We start from the raw sequence: 14,157 nt of genomic DNA, 5'->3' as shown, positions 1-14,157 counted from the left end.
AGAACGCTGACCCAGTACTCCCGGTTCAAGTTGCTTTTCTGCTATTTGCTAACTGGCTAGGTCTGACCCACCCAATGAATCCGTTTCTCCACTTCATGACTGCTGATCTCACAGCTTCTTATCTAGCAGAGACACAGAGAGAGACAGAGACAGACAGAGACAGAGACAATATTTGTGCAGCCTTCTGCAGCTTTCAAAAACATTTTCCCAGGAAAGAAACTAGTAACATTAGCAGTCCAGGTTCCCAAAGCAAACAAATGGGAGAGCCAAAATGACACTGTTGCTTTTTGACCTGTGAAAAGATAACATTCTGCTAACAGCCCTGGCGTATGTTTCTTAGCAACTTCTGCCCTTTTTGATTCCTACCTGGTCTCTGTTTTATCTTTGCAGTTGGTGGCATATGTGGGAGTCTGTATATACAAATAATGCAGGGCCGAGGAGGTAGCTTACTCAGGAGTTTTTGCTTAGCAAAAATAAGACAAGCAAACAGAAGCTCTACATGTTTGGAAAGAGGAGAGTCCTCTTCCATCTCTTGTGTCACGTTTTCTTGTTTTCCAAGGAATGAAGTCAACATCTTCAACTTTTGTTTGTTGGTGATGTTTGGGGGTTTTGTTCAGTGTCTAAAATAATTTCCTTGTGTTTTCAGCAAGTCTCTGAGACCAGAAAAGATCCCTAATCATGTGTTTGAGATTGATGAAGACTGTGAGAAAGATGAGGTAATAACTGGGTCACTTCTGATGAAAGGGAATTCGTTAAGGAAAGATGAAAGATACAGGAACAAGTGGCTATGAGTATTTGTGACCAGCTTTCTAACCAATAAATAGTTTTTAATAAAAAAAAAAAGGTTATACTTTAGTAACTATTGAGTGTCCACTGTGTTTATATCACTGGGCCTTTCATTCTATGGTCAATATTTTAAATATTTATGGACAGTGATAACTTTATGTTTAATTAGGAAATGGGAACAGGGCCTGTTCTGTGTCTTCTAAATGTTGACTAAATAAATGGTTGGATGATTGCTATTTTACTGATGGCTTTCATTCTATTTCAGGATTCATCTTCTTTATGTTCTCAGAAGGGTGGTGTGATAAAACAAGGTTGGTTGCATAAAGCTAATGTAAATAGCACCATCACAGTAACCATGAAGGTACGTAGTAGCCATAGTATTCTGTCATATGAAGTATATTGGCATGCATAATGCATCCGGAGAAGTGTTTAGTTTTGAATGAACCCTCATGAAATCCTTTGTTTCAAGTTAGTGTGCAGAATAATAGGTTTCATTGTGGGTTTTTAAAAAAAAACATATGTCATTAAACTTTGTTCTCATTTGTTCCCCTACCAAAAAAAAAAAAAAAACTTTAATGGAAGAATCTTAACAGATGCATATTTTTAAAACTTCAGCCTCAGAACAAGTTTAGAAATGTTAACTTTTTAAATACATGTAATGAAATTCTTATAGTCTGAATAAGGAAGCTTAAGAAAGAAGTTGTCATTTGAATGAAGAAAATAGCTTTGCAAAAACAGGCATCAGAGGTTCCTATGTGGAAATGGATTTAATGAATGGATTTGACACTTTTTAAATACTAGTGACTGGGGAAATATATTGATATCTAAGATGGGAAGTCCCTTGTGTCCAGTATCTTCAAAATTATATTAGAGACATACCACCGCATTAACTCCTACAGAAACCGAGTGACTTAGGTGCTCAGAGCCTAGTTAGAGAGGGTAGTAGTTTGACCAGATGGTAAAGTCGTGGAAGAGACTTGTGGAAGACAAACCCAAGAACACTGAAAGGGACAAAGTACCATTTTGAGCCTTGGATGTCTTGGGTGGCATGAGCTTGGCTTTTGTTTATGAGACATTAAAATTAAGAGGAAGAACAAATGGGCTTCTAGAAGATTCTCAGCAGAGGAACAAGTTCTTCCATGATACTCAATATAACTGCTCTTTCAGATATTCAATATAATCTCATGTGGTTTACTGAGGATGACTCACAGGTCCATTAAGTATTGAAGGTCATTCTAGCTTTCAAATAGCCTGAAAGTAGAAACCATACAAGTCTACCAAAGGAATACTCAAATTCTATCTTAATATTTTGCCTGCTGCTTTTCCCTTTAGTGGCTATGTCCTCCTGTTCTCACTTTCATTTCCTAGCCCCTAAGTTAATGAATCCAAGTTGTAAGATGTTTCCTATGTATTTGTTACATCAGAGCATGGGATTTTTTTTCACATATGAGATAAGAGAATCCATTTACTGGAGGCTCAGTGTATTTTAAACAACATACCAGGGTTACTTTGTATCTATCTCATTTTTATATTCTGAAATTAATCTGCATGGCAACCCCATGAAATAGGCATTCTTCTTCTTAGTTTCCAGAACCAGCAAATTAGGCACAGCGAACCCCAATGGCTAAACAGAGCTCCCAGGCTGGGGATATGGTTTAGTGGGAGCCTGCTATGCAAACATGGGGGTGCTTAGTGCTTGCTGTGCAAATGTGAGGGCTTGAGTTCAGATCCCCAATATCCATATAAACAAAATAGCTGGGTAACATTGCATTCATCTGTAATCACAACCCTTGGGATGTGGGACAGATGGATCACAGGGGCTTACAGACCAGCAAGTTAAATGAAGCAATGAGCTCCAGCTTTACTGAGAGACTGTCTCAGAATATGAGGGGAAAATGATAAATGTTGACCTCTAGCCTCTGCATGTGAATGCACAGGTGAATACACCAGAACATACATGTGCACATGCATGTATATAACACACATACAAGAAATAAAGAAACACACCCCAAGTTTTCAGAAATATGATTTTTTCTCACATAAACATTTTTGTTATTTCAGCAATACAAATGAAGTCCTGAATGAACAGCATATCTACTATTTAATAATCTATTAATAAATTAAATCTAATATGCTGAGATGAAAAACACTTAAAATTATAGGCTGTATCCTTAATTTTTTACAGATATGTAATTTATCTTATTCTACGTCCTTGTCACACATAATCATAAACATTGGGTGTATTGTGAAGATGCTATATAGAATTTATTAAGAGAAGTATGATTTGAGCTGATGCAGGTCTGTTCTCTTGGCCAGCATCCTGCCATCCTTATTATCTGCCATGTTCTATCAGAGTCATCAGGTGCAGAAGCACGTGTGAGGGAGTTACAACTCTGTGTCCATTGTCAGGAAATGGTTCTAGGGTTTTTATTCTTTTTAAAAAGTATGTAACAAAAAAAAGGGTACATACCGCACATATTTATGAGTTACAGTGTAAACTTTCAATATATGTATAATAACATTGAGTAGATCAGGATATTTGGCACATGAACCAGCCTAAATATTCATCAACATGGCATGAGTGTGTGTGTGTGTGTGTGTGTGTTTGGGAACATTTGAAATAATCTTTAAATACATGCTTAATGGTTGCCAGCTGTGCTGAGCTATAGAGATTATTGCCCTCATCTGACTATATGCTCTTGTATGCCATAGATTGAACTCCCTTCCCCTCCCATAACATTCTCAAATATTGAGCTGTTTTACCTTCACCTTACGTTTAGCACAGTACTAAGGAAATATGCTGTATGGCAAGCTGGATTCATAAGACAGTAAGAAATTAATACTTACTAAGCAGTTCACCAGAAGGCTGTTTTAAATTATTTCTCAAATACCATTGAAGAACAATTTGCTTTGCTGACAACTTTTCAACTTCTCAAGAAGACATTGTTTTAGGTTAAAAAAACAACAACCCTCCAGTTGCCTATAAGAGAGTTCATGGAGCCAAGTGTGGTGGCGCACTCCTGTGATCCCAGCACTCAGGGAGGCAGAGGCAGGTGGGTCGCTGTGAGTTCAAGGCCAGCCTGGTTTACAAAGCGAGTCCAGGACAGCCAAGGCTACACAGAGAAACCCTGTCTCAAAAAAAAAAAAAAAAAAAAGGAGTACATGGCTTATACTTTCCTTTATAATTTTTAAAACACACAGCGATGTGGTGGCAAGACTAATGAATCCCCAAAGATGTCTGTGTCCTAACCCCTGGAACCTGTAAATGTTTGCTTACATTACAAAAGGGAATTCAAGCTGCTAATAAGCCAGTAGGGAGACCATTTTGAATTATCCAGGCAGGCCCAGAATAAGCACAAAGCTCCTGATCTGTGGAAGAGGGAGGGAGGCAGGAAAGGGAGTTGGAGGGAAAGATGTGAGCAGTAGCAGGGTTATAGAGAGATGCTATGAGGCTTACTTTGAAGACGGAGGAGAAAGGAGTCCAAGCCCAAAGACACTGAGCATCCTCTTGAAGGTAAAATGAAAACAAAGGTGTGTAAATGGACCCTCCCCTACATAGGCTTTATTCTGGGAGACCAGTATAACCTACAGAACTGTAACATAGTAAAACTGGGTTGTTTTAAGCCACCAAGTTTGAAGTAATTTATTATAGTACTAGGAAACTAATACAGCCAGCCGAAGATTGATTGTTCAAGCTTGGCTGTCATCTATCTCTGAATTGAAAACTCCCACACTTACAGAGGTGTCAGGGAAGAGCCATAAATCCGTGGAGTGGATAGTAAGTAGGTCTGAGGTCACCTGGTGACCATATGGGCGAGGTGAAGAGGCCAGCTGCTCCTTTTCTCCAGCTGCTCTGTTGCCTTGTCCTGGTGAGCTAGGTTCTTTGCTTTATCTCTTTTTATTCGAGCTGCTCACATTTTTAACTATCTTTCTTCTCTCTGGTCTCTTTATCCTCACTCTCCTTCCCTTCCTCTCCTTCCGTTTTCCTTCCTCTATTCTTTCTTCCTGCCTTCCCCCCGCCCCCGGACCCCTTATAGAATACAATTTTCATTTTATTTTTTTTCCCTTCCGTCTTTTACTTTTGAGATAGAATCTCAGGTATCCCAACTTGTTATGTAGCTGAGGATGAACTTGAATGTCTGCTCCATCTCCTCCAGGGATGGAGCCCAGGGCTTCATACATGCTAGGTATGAGCTCAACCAAATGAGTTGCACTGCCAGCCTATTGTTTCTTCTTAAAACCTCAATAAAAACAATAGACAGAGGAAGTTAAAAGAAAGAAACCAAATTGGCCATGTGAGGCTACATAGCTTTGAACAGAGTCATTTGGAAACATAAAGAACACGCTGAGGTTTGAGACTTATTTCTGCTTATAGAATTCATTTGTCCCTATCCTCATCCACTATGGGTTGGGGATCTCTATTTGCAATTTTGCAAATTAGGCTTATGTCCCAAGCTCTCCGCTTTCACCTCTTAAACCAAAGCAGTACTATTATATTTGGGGATCTGCCAAAACTGGAATAGTCATGAGAGGAAGGATCAGCTAGAACTTTCTGAGAGAGTTTGCCAAACTTTCTTTGTTCAATATAGACTAAAGTATTTTCATTATTGTCCCATTGCATACTTCAACATTCCTGGGCTAGCGCCCTTAGAGTTTTACTCTGCTCTCATTCACTGTGAACAGAGGGGCTACAAGGCTGTGTAGCAAAGGGCTAGGAATGGTGGTGGTCTGGCAGTTGCTAAAGCAACAGTCCAGGTCTGTGAAGCACAGCACAAGGAGGGCATTGGCCTTGCAACCTTCGATGCCCTGACACAGGCTGAGAAGTTCTTTGGAAGTCTGCATTGGTTCAGAGATGCTAAGTACCCACAGGCCAGGAGAGTAGCCAGCCCAGCTCTTGCAGTCAGGACGGGAAGAGCTACAAGGAAAGCCAAAGGCTGACAGAGCTAGAGGTATGCTGGAAGGAAATGTTCCGTTTCTTCCTAGTACACAAATCTTCCAAATCAAGACTGCTAATTAATCTCATAAGCCAATGGGAAGATGAGTCATTTCCCCTGTTCTTGAGGCAGGTCTATCCTGGGTGCAGCTGGTGAGAAGCAACCAGCACCACAGTGCCTGGGCTCACAGAAGTGACCCCCCCCCAGAAAAATCTTCTCTTTTCAGCAAATTCATGCTGTGAGAGGCCTTGCTAACTCCCAGTAGCCAGGAAGCTGCTGCAGGAGGCCTAGATATTAATCATTACTCGTTGGCAAATAACAGCCCACAGAAGCCAAGCTTCTTTCTTTGTACACTGTCTGAGTCTCTGTGATGGGCTGTGGCTTGACACCAGCTTGCATATCCCCTTGTGGCTGACAGGTGTGCTTCTTCAAGTCAGTTATGTATTCAGAAGCGTTTAAAAATTCATTTCAAAACATACAAACCAAAAAAATCTGAATTAAAAAAAAAAGTCTGCTTCAGTAGTTGGGCCTAGTGGCATAGGCCTTTAATCCCAGCGCTTGTGAGATGGTGGCAGGTGGAGAGTTCAAGCCAGCCTGGGTGGGATACACAGTGAAATGATTTCACAGACACCCAAACCTAGAGTGCTGGGTAGAAGCAGTCCTTGAAGATGGCTGAAATTATACACAGGAACTTCGTCTTTCCTTTTCTTTTTCTTTTCTTTCTTTCTTTCTTTCTTTCTTTCTTTCTTTTTTTTTTTTTTTTTTTTTTGAGAAGCAAGTCTGAATCTCCTAGGCCTTTGAGCTGTCACGAGCAAGATAGTCAAAGAGCAAGGAAAGAAAAAACTAGACTTATGAGTGACGATGTAAAAGTAAAATGAAAAAAAAAAAAAAAAAAGGAACAGAAGTTGCCCAGCATAGTCCAGTTGATTTACAAAAAGAATCAGAAGACTATCAATTTATGTGATCATTTGAGAAAGCAACCATGCAGTGTTATGCACTATCAACAGCACAGCCAATGTAAATTATGCCTGGACTACTTAAAAAAAAAATTAAACCTCCTGTGGTGACTGCCACAGCATTCAAGTTGATAGTGCTGGACTCTATAGAAAAGAAGGGCACATGGACTATGCTGAATTCTTGATGCTGGAATAAAAATTATATTTTCCCCAATGTATTGCTCTCCCCCCATTAGCCCAGAGCAGTTAAGCTATAGTCAGTACTATTCACTGCAATTGTCATTATCTTCCCCAAAGTGCTTCCTGGGCAACCTCATTATCCACCAACAAAGTATCACTGAGACATTCAGGCAGTGGGGGAGCAGCTAATGATGTATCTAGTGTTGCAGGGAGACACAGTCACTCCTCAGAGTCACGGTGCCCAAGCATTTCCTCTCCCTGAAGAAGATGCTGGCCTCATGCAGCTCTTGCAAAGGCAAAAGCGCTGATTGTTGTCTGGACACAGTGACCTTTTTTTTTTTTTTTTTTTTTTTTTTTAAATCCAGCACTTGTAAATTGCCTTGTTGTTAGCAGTTATATGAAGACGGGACAAGCTTTATTACAGTGAGCAGTTTCCTCAGTCTGTGCTTCCTGTTTAGTGAGAAACCACTTTACTACCCCATTCCAATTCCTGGGAAGGGACTGGAGAGAAGCTGAAGACAATCGCAGAGAATAATACATCACCACTTGGGAAGAAACTGCAGTCCTAAGAGGAGCGTGTTGGGTTGCATTCTCTTTCCTAAGTAGCTGCTAGAGACATCTGCTTTCCAACTTGTTCCTTATCACTGAGAAAATTAATGTGGACTAGATAGCTGTCCTATCAGGCATGACCTTCCCCTGGTATTTAGAACTGTTTTTCCTAAGGCACATAGTGATATATGGAATAAAGGGGGAAAAAACCTTGCTCTTGAGGGTGGTTTTTAGTTTGAAAGAGTTGCACATTCTTGGCTAACCCTTGGGACACCCACCTTTGTGCATCTTCTTGGCTCAGTTTGATCACATTCCTCAGGCTTTCTACTCCCCATTCTCAGCAATTAAATGTTGAAGTGCCTTGCTGTGTTATCGGGGTTGCAAGTTCAACTGCCTGATGTCTGACTCATTTCTGGTGCCCTTTCCTTTTTTTTTTCCCCTACAAAAGAGAGCCATTTGTTATACGTCTAGAGTCTAGAAGTCCTTATTACTGTTTGACTATTTGAGGAGTGTTCTCTTCTTGGTAGGAGGAGAGCAGCAAATCAAAAGAGGATTTCATCCAAGAAAACAGAGGAGCTCAAGGTCACTGTGTGTATTAGAACAAGAGCAGGTTAAGATCTATTTTGATTGGTTGCTCCATTTGTATGCTGCAATCTACTAGACTGCATCTTCCAGGAAACAGAATGGGTTAATATTTCTTTATCATAGGCAGTGTCTCTCAATAATTTGTTTTTCTACTTTCTTTCCCCTCATTTGGTGACTACTGCTCACAACCCACGTATTAGGTGATTTCTATATGCCATATACTCCTAGGAATCATCAAATTCTTCATCAAATATACAAGGAATACTTTATTAGTACATAGTATTAGTACTCTGGAAGGTAGGGAGAAGTATCACCTGTGGCCCTTAGGGGTATGTGTGAGACATATAATAAAAATAATTGGTTATTTAATGGTTGCCCCGATACCAACTCCATGAGCATGGAATCTGAGATAGCCAAGCCTTAAAGGAAGGGAGTTCCAAAGGCAAAGAAGTGTGGATGCAGCATAGAAAGAGCACATGCTAGATGGGGTCTGGTAGCCACTCTAGGTTAACTTGATTGGCTCCCCTGTATACTTCATGCCTCCGGTTCTCTTTTGTGATGTGGAGATGAAGATACTTGTTTAAGAGCTTTAACTGACATAGGCAAGGCACTTAGTCAGAGACAGTCAAGCAGAAAGCACACCAGTCGTTATTAGTTAATATTATGTAGATTATGAGAGGCCAGGATCTGACATGTAAGCCTGATTATGCAAGCAACAGGATACCATCAAAATTTTAAGTAAGAAAAAAGTTGGGTTTGCAGGTTCTTGCTGGTAGCCAAGTACTTGGGAGATTGGAGAAGGAATATCACCTTGAGATTGAGGCTAGTCTGGGCTATAGAGTGAGACTCTGTCTTAAAAACAACCAACCAAACAAACAAACAAAACAAAAGATGGAGAGGGAGGAGGAAGCAAACGAGGAGGAGGAAGAAATAGGAAAGAAGGACCAAAGGAAGTTGAGCAAGGCCATCCTTGTCTGAGAAAATAATATGACCACAACGATAGGGAGATTGTAGCTATCCTCTTTATGGCTTGTTTCAAATTCATTTTTTAAAAATCTCCAGTGCTCAGCTGTGATAAAGCTAGTCAAGAAAAAAGGAAAAGTGGTTTTTGTCCAGATTCCCATAGTGTGGAATTGTGAAATCTATTAAAACGTGGTAGGAGTGAAAAATGATCTGGGGAGAGATGAGGGATAGGTTGCCCACCTTCTGGAAGGGGCTCTCCAGAAAGACAGATGTCTTGACATTCTTGTCTAACGGAGTGTAAGTCGATCTTGTGTTTTCTTCTTACCGCTTCTTTCACCTTTGCGTAGAACAGCTCAGAGACACAGCATGGCTCTTGCTCCCTCGCTTTCCTAGGAGACCATAGTTTTACCATGCAGCCCCAGGCTGGTCCTGAACCTCTAATCCTCCCACCTCTGTCTCATGAGTGCTAGGATCCTGCTTTCTCCTCTTTAGTGCTACCCCTACCATTCTGTTTAGTTTAATATATCAGTTAATTAGATCCCCTGCCTCATTTTTACATGGCTGCTGCCCCCCCCCCCTGTGTCTTGTCCTTCAGTGCATTCCTTCTTAGGATTTCTGGTTCATACACTGTAGAGGAAGTATCCACACTCTAGGTAACACACATGGATAAACACCCTTGTGATGTGTTATATAAAATGATAGAAGGTTTTCCTAATTGGAAGGCAAGGTAGGATGTACTCTACCTTTTTTTTTCTTGTTTTCTATCTTTGATGCAATTGAGTGGCAAACAGCCTTTGCTCCTGGTCCAGAAGAGGTTCAAAAGGTTACCATCCCAACGTCTCAGGGCCTTGAAAAGACCTGGCATTACCTGATCCCTGACAATTAGTTCTTCTACCTTGCTGTCTGTTTCACTCTCCTGAATAGACCATGCTACAGGATCCATAGGTCTCATTAAGTAAGATGGGGAACTGTAGTCTGTGTTAACTTTCTAAGGGAAAAAGAATGGCAAGGAAGATGAGAGGATGTGGGTATTGCACAGAAACTGCTCTATGAACTGAAACCACTCATAAGATAGTGCAGGATGAATGGTTCTTTTTTTCCCTCTTTGCAAAACTTTAATGACTTATATGCATTATTATGGACTTAAAGCAGTAGATGACCTTAATAGTCTAGAAAGAAATGATGAAAATTTAAGAAGAGATAGATAAATGAGGTAGGTTTGGAGACAGCGGCTCACACTGTAGAATAGTGCTACAATGTTTACAGGTACTTATAGAAAGCCAGTCCAAGGAGATGAGGCTCAAGTACAGTCCTGAAAGGAAGTAGAGAGGGGATTGTGTGAGCATTCAGGCAAGGGGACCCCAGGCTGCGAGCAGGAAGACAAAAGACAAAGGAGTTCCCTTGGGGTTCTTGAGCAATGGCACATAAACCGCTGTTGCTGGAGAAATATGATTAGATGCACAGGTGCAGGCTCAGAAGATGGCTCTGTGGGTAAAGCGCTGCCCTTCAGCAGGAAGAGTGGCATTCGATCCCCTAGAACCAATGTATAGAAGCCAAGTGCCGCTGTGCTTGTGATCACAGCATTAGGAAGGCAGAGGACCATGGTGCTTGCTGGTCAGTTAAGCCAGCCAAGTCAGGTTCACTGAGAGAGCCTGCCTCAAAAAAAAAAAAAAAAAGACGAAGAAGATGGAGAGCATTTGAACACACACACACACACACACACACACACACACACACGAGGGCCAGGGGGAGGGGAGGAGGGAGAAACCTGAGGCTATACCATGTTCTGAAGTATGGCAGAAATTTTATTTAACTTTTATTTTTATTATTACTATTATTTTGGTGGTTTTTTGTTTTTTTTTTTTTTTTTGAGACAGTGTCTCAGGTAGCTAGGACTACTATCAAGCTCTTGATCCTCCAACCTCCACATCACAAGCTCCCAAGTGCTTGCCTTACAGTGTGTGGCATCATACCTGGCCATTTGAACTATTCCATACAAACATACAAACTACATGCTGGCAGTAGCTGATGAATTAACGGTCATTGTGAGGTTTTGGAAACACACATTCACTTTATCATGTTTAAGTTAGCTTGAACATACGCTCCCATTTATCGTTTCTTTATTGTGGAAACTTACATTGTTATTTGTGCTCACCTGATTATGCAGTAGCAGTGCAGAGCTGCTGCTTTCTCTCTGGCCAGCCCCCTCCCTCCCTCTCCTCTGCACCCTCCCACAGCTTAGATTTTGTTGTAATGTTAGTGAGAAGCCATTGCAGAGCATGGGAAAGACTCTCTTTGTGGATGTCATAGGATTTGGACTCCGGTTTAAGTAGTGACCACTGTGAACTTAAATTTCTTCGCATCCCCTCTGTTAGGTGGTAAGAGGTGGGCGGATATATAGCTTCAGGTAACGGTCAAATAATTCACTATTGATTTCGGAGGACTGGAGGCCTTTCAGTGAGAGCTATGATGTAGAATTCTTAGTTGAACATCTCTCTTCTTTCTGAAATATTCAACAATCTTTACCTGTGTCCTACAGTTTGAAAATGCCATGCTTCTGATTTCTTCCTGGTTCTGTAGGTGTGATTTAGGGTGTTCCTTTCTTCTTTGGAAAAGGGGACCTACAAACAGCCCAGAAGTCAAAACCTAACCTATAGTGGTGCTAGAGAGATGGCTCAGAGGTGAAAAGCACTTGGTGGCCTTACAGAGGATGCAGGCTTCATGACCAGCACCCGTGTGGCTGCTCACAACCATCTGAAACTCCAGTCCCGGGGGATCTGATGTCCTCTGTTGGCCTGTGAGGTCTCTAGGCATGCAAGTGGTGCACATACATGCATGGAGGCAAAACACCCATACACATAAACAACCATTTAAAATTAATTAAAAAAAAAAACCAGATAATCATTGACTTTTAGAATGAGAAGAGATCATAGACATCTCCTGATCTGTTGTTTGTTTACAAACTGATTTCTATGCATTGATGACTTTAAAGTCATTCCAAACTACACACACAGTGTCACACCTACGTAGTCACAGCTACTCTGGTATCTGAGGCAGGAGGATCAATTGAACCATGAGTAAGAGGTCACCCTGAGCAATGCAGTGAGACCTCCATTTCAAAAAAAGTAAATAAAACAATTTCTCGCTGTGCAAGCATTCTGTTTCTGATGGATGGCCATCTCACATGTGAGTGTGTATGGGAAGTGTAACTGTCAGCCTAGAAAAGCTAATGGATAACTTGTTCAGTGAACTTCTAATGTATGGCCGTGTGTTTGTGTGTGTATGGGGATAACTCACTAGGAAAGCTAATGTGTAATTTTTTCATGATCAGTGAATGACTGTAGAGTCTGACATAATGACCTAGATATCCAGTCTGGTCCATCTGTGTTGCAAATGAGGAGACTAAAAGAAGCGGCCTCAAGGACCTTGTCACAGTGGATCCTGGATGAGGGTGGGGATCCTAAAACTTTGAGACATCTGCTCCTTCCAAGTACTCTTTTAGGCAAATGCTCTCGTTGATCTGTGAACTACCCACAGTGTCACCATGAGGTGTAATTGCCATGTAACAGGGAGTGGTTTCCTATCATTTTACATCTTTGTTAATCTTGGAAGTGGTGGCTGCTGCAGCATGTCTGCTTGGTGAGACAGCTGTACGTGAAAGCATTTGTGCAGACTGTAATTTGACTCTGGGCCACAAATGTTTTGCTCTGTGTCTTTCCTTCTCTGGCCTCTCTTTATGATTGACTGTGGGCTCTGCAAGCCGATTCAGCCAGATGCATCACTAAATCTATACACCTTGAGTTTTAGATTTGGTTACAATTAAAATTTTAATTGGGTTGCAGTTTTTTAATCATACTAATTTTGGCTAGAAGATATATTCTAGTTTTTTTCATGTAATATTGTCATAACTTTAAAAATGTCATATTTTCACAAAGTCTCAATGCTCAGTAAATTACTCATTTAAAATAAGCTCAATATGTAATTTTAGGTTCTCTGGTTCCATCGTTTTCTTAAGAGATGTTAACCACTGTCATGAAAAATCCATAAATATAAAAAATATTTTCACTGCTTTCGTTGTTTGTTTTTGGGACAGGATGTCATAGCCCAGACGGGCTTTGGACTCATTGTGTAGCCAAGGAAGGCCTTAAACTCCTGACCCTTCTGCTTCCTGAGTACTGGCATTATAGGCATGTGCCAGCCAGCCCGGCTATGGTAGTCATTTTTGCTCAACATTTTCTTGCATATTAATAGAGATTTCTTTCCATAAACATAAATATGTGTTAATTATATATTATATACAGTGTGTTACATATATAGCGGTATAGTTATTATATTATAATTATACATATCAAATATGTATCCATATATACGAAGTCCTTGAGTACCACCAATCTGAAAAATCCTAAACTCACTGATTTCAGGTTTTTGGATTAAGGATGTAACCACAACTACTTCTCTGGCTCCAAGCACTTTAGCTAAAGGCTATTTGACTTGTATAGAAATATGTGAAAGACATAAATGCACATACAGGCACACTTTCTGTATTTCTGAGATTCAATAAAGGAGCATTTCCTTGAGGCACTAAAAAACAAGCTGTTTTCTGCTTGGTCTTCCTGCTGTTGATACCACCTAGTCCATATGGCTACTACCTGAAATAGAAGCTGCAGCATTTCTCAGTGTGACTTGCTAAGGGGTTCCTCCTACTGCTTTGTTTTTGTATTCATTCACAAATAGATGGCACTTAAACAAGTCCAAAATGTCTGTAAGGATTATTATTATTTCACTGCTCTTTTTTTTCTAAAATGAAATAGTACACAGCACATCTGTATAATTTTGCTTGTTCATGCTATGGAGAAACAAATAGTCGGTATTTCAACATGCTTTGCCAGAAGTTTTAAGTAGTTGGCAGGAACAGTTGGGTCACATAATGCTCTTTTCATGATTAAAGTCCTTTAAATATCAGATCACAGATCACATTGGAGCATCAGATGGGTGATTGCAAATGGCAAGATTAACTCTTAAAGCCAGCCTCTGGGAGGAAGGCATTACACATAGGCATGTGTTTCCTTAATAATTACTTGGAGTCTGTTTTTCTGTGTTTGTTAACTATTCACATTCTGGAGTGGTTTTAGGTGCACCATCCTGGGGAATTATGACTGGCATAAGTTTTACTCTTCACAGTGACAAATGCTTGACACAGCCTA

The 14,157-nt window shown here is 40.5% G+C and overlaps 1 protein-coding gene across 1 annotated transcript in view; it reads left to right on the top strand.

The window, feature by feature from the left end:
- Positions 1-14,157, top strand: part of Dock11 (dedicator of cytokinesis 11) — a 188,596-nt gene that overhangs the window by 56,130 nt on the left and 118,309 nt on the right. Inside the window, exons 5-6 of the mRNA XM_051141591.1 lie at positions 647-716; positions 1,052-1,147. Coding sequence (XP_050997548.1) covers positions 647-716; positions 1,052-1,147 — 166 coding nt within the window. The remainder of the gene's footprint in view (positions 1-646; positions 717-1,051; positions 1,148-14,157) is intronic.

Source organism: Acomys russatus, chromosome X (assembly GCF_903995435.1).
Source record: "Acomys russatus chromosome X, mAcoRus1.1, whole genome shotgun sequence".
In the NCBI taxonomy this organism is placed as follows: Eukaryota; Metazoa; Chordata; class Mammalia; order Rodentia; family Muridae; genus Acomys; species Acomys russatus.
This window is presented reverse-complemented; position numbering and strand designations above follow the sequence as displayed.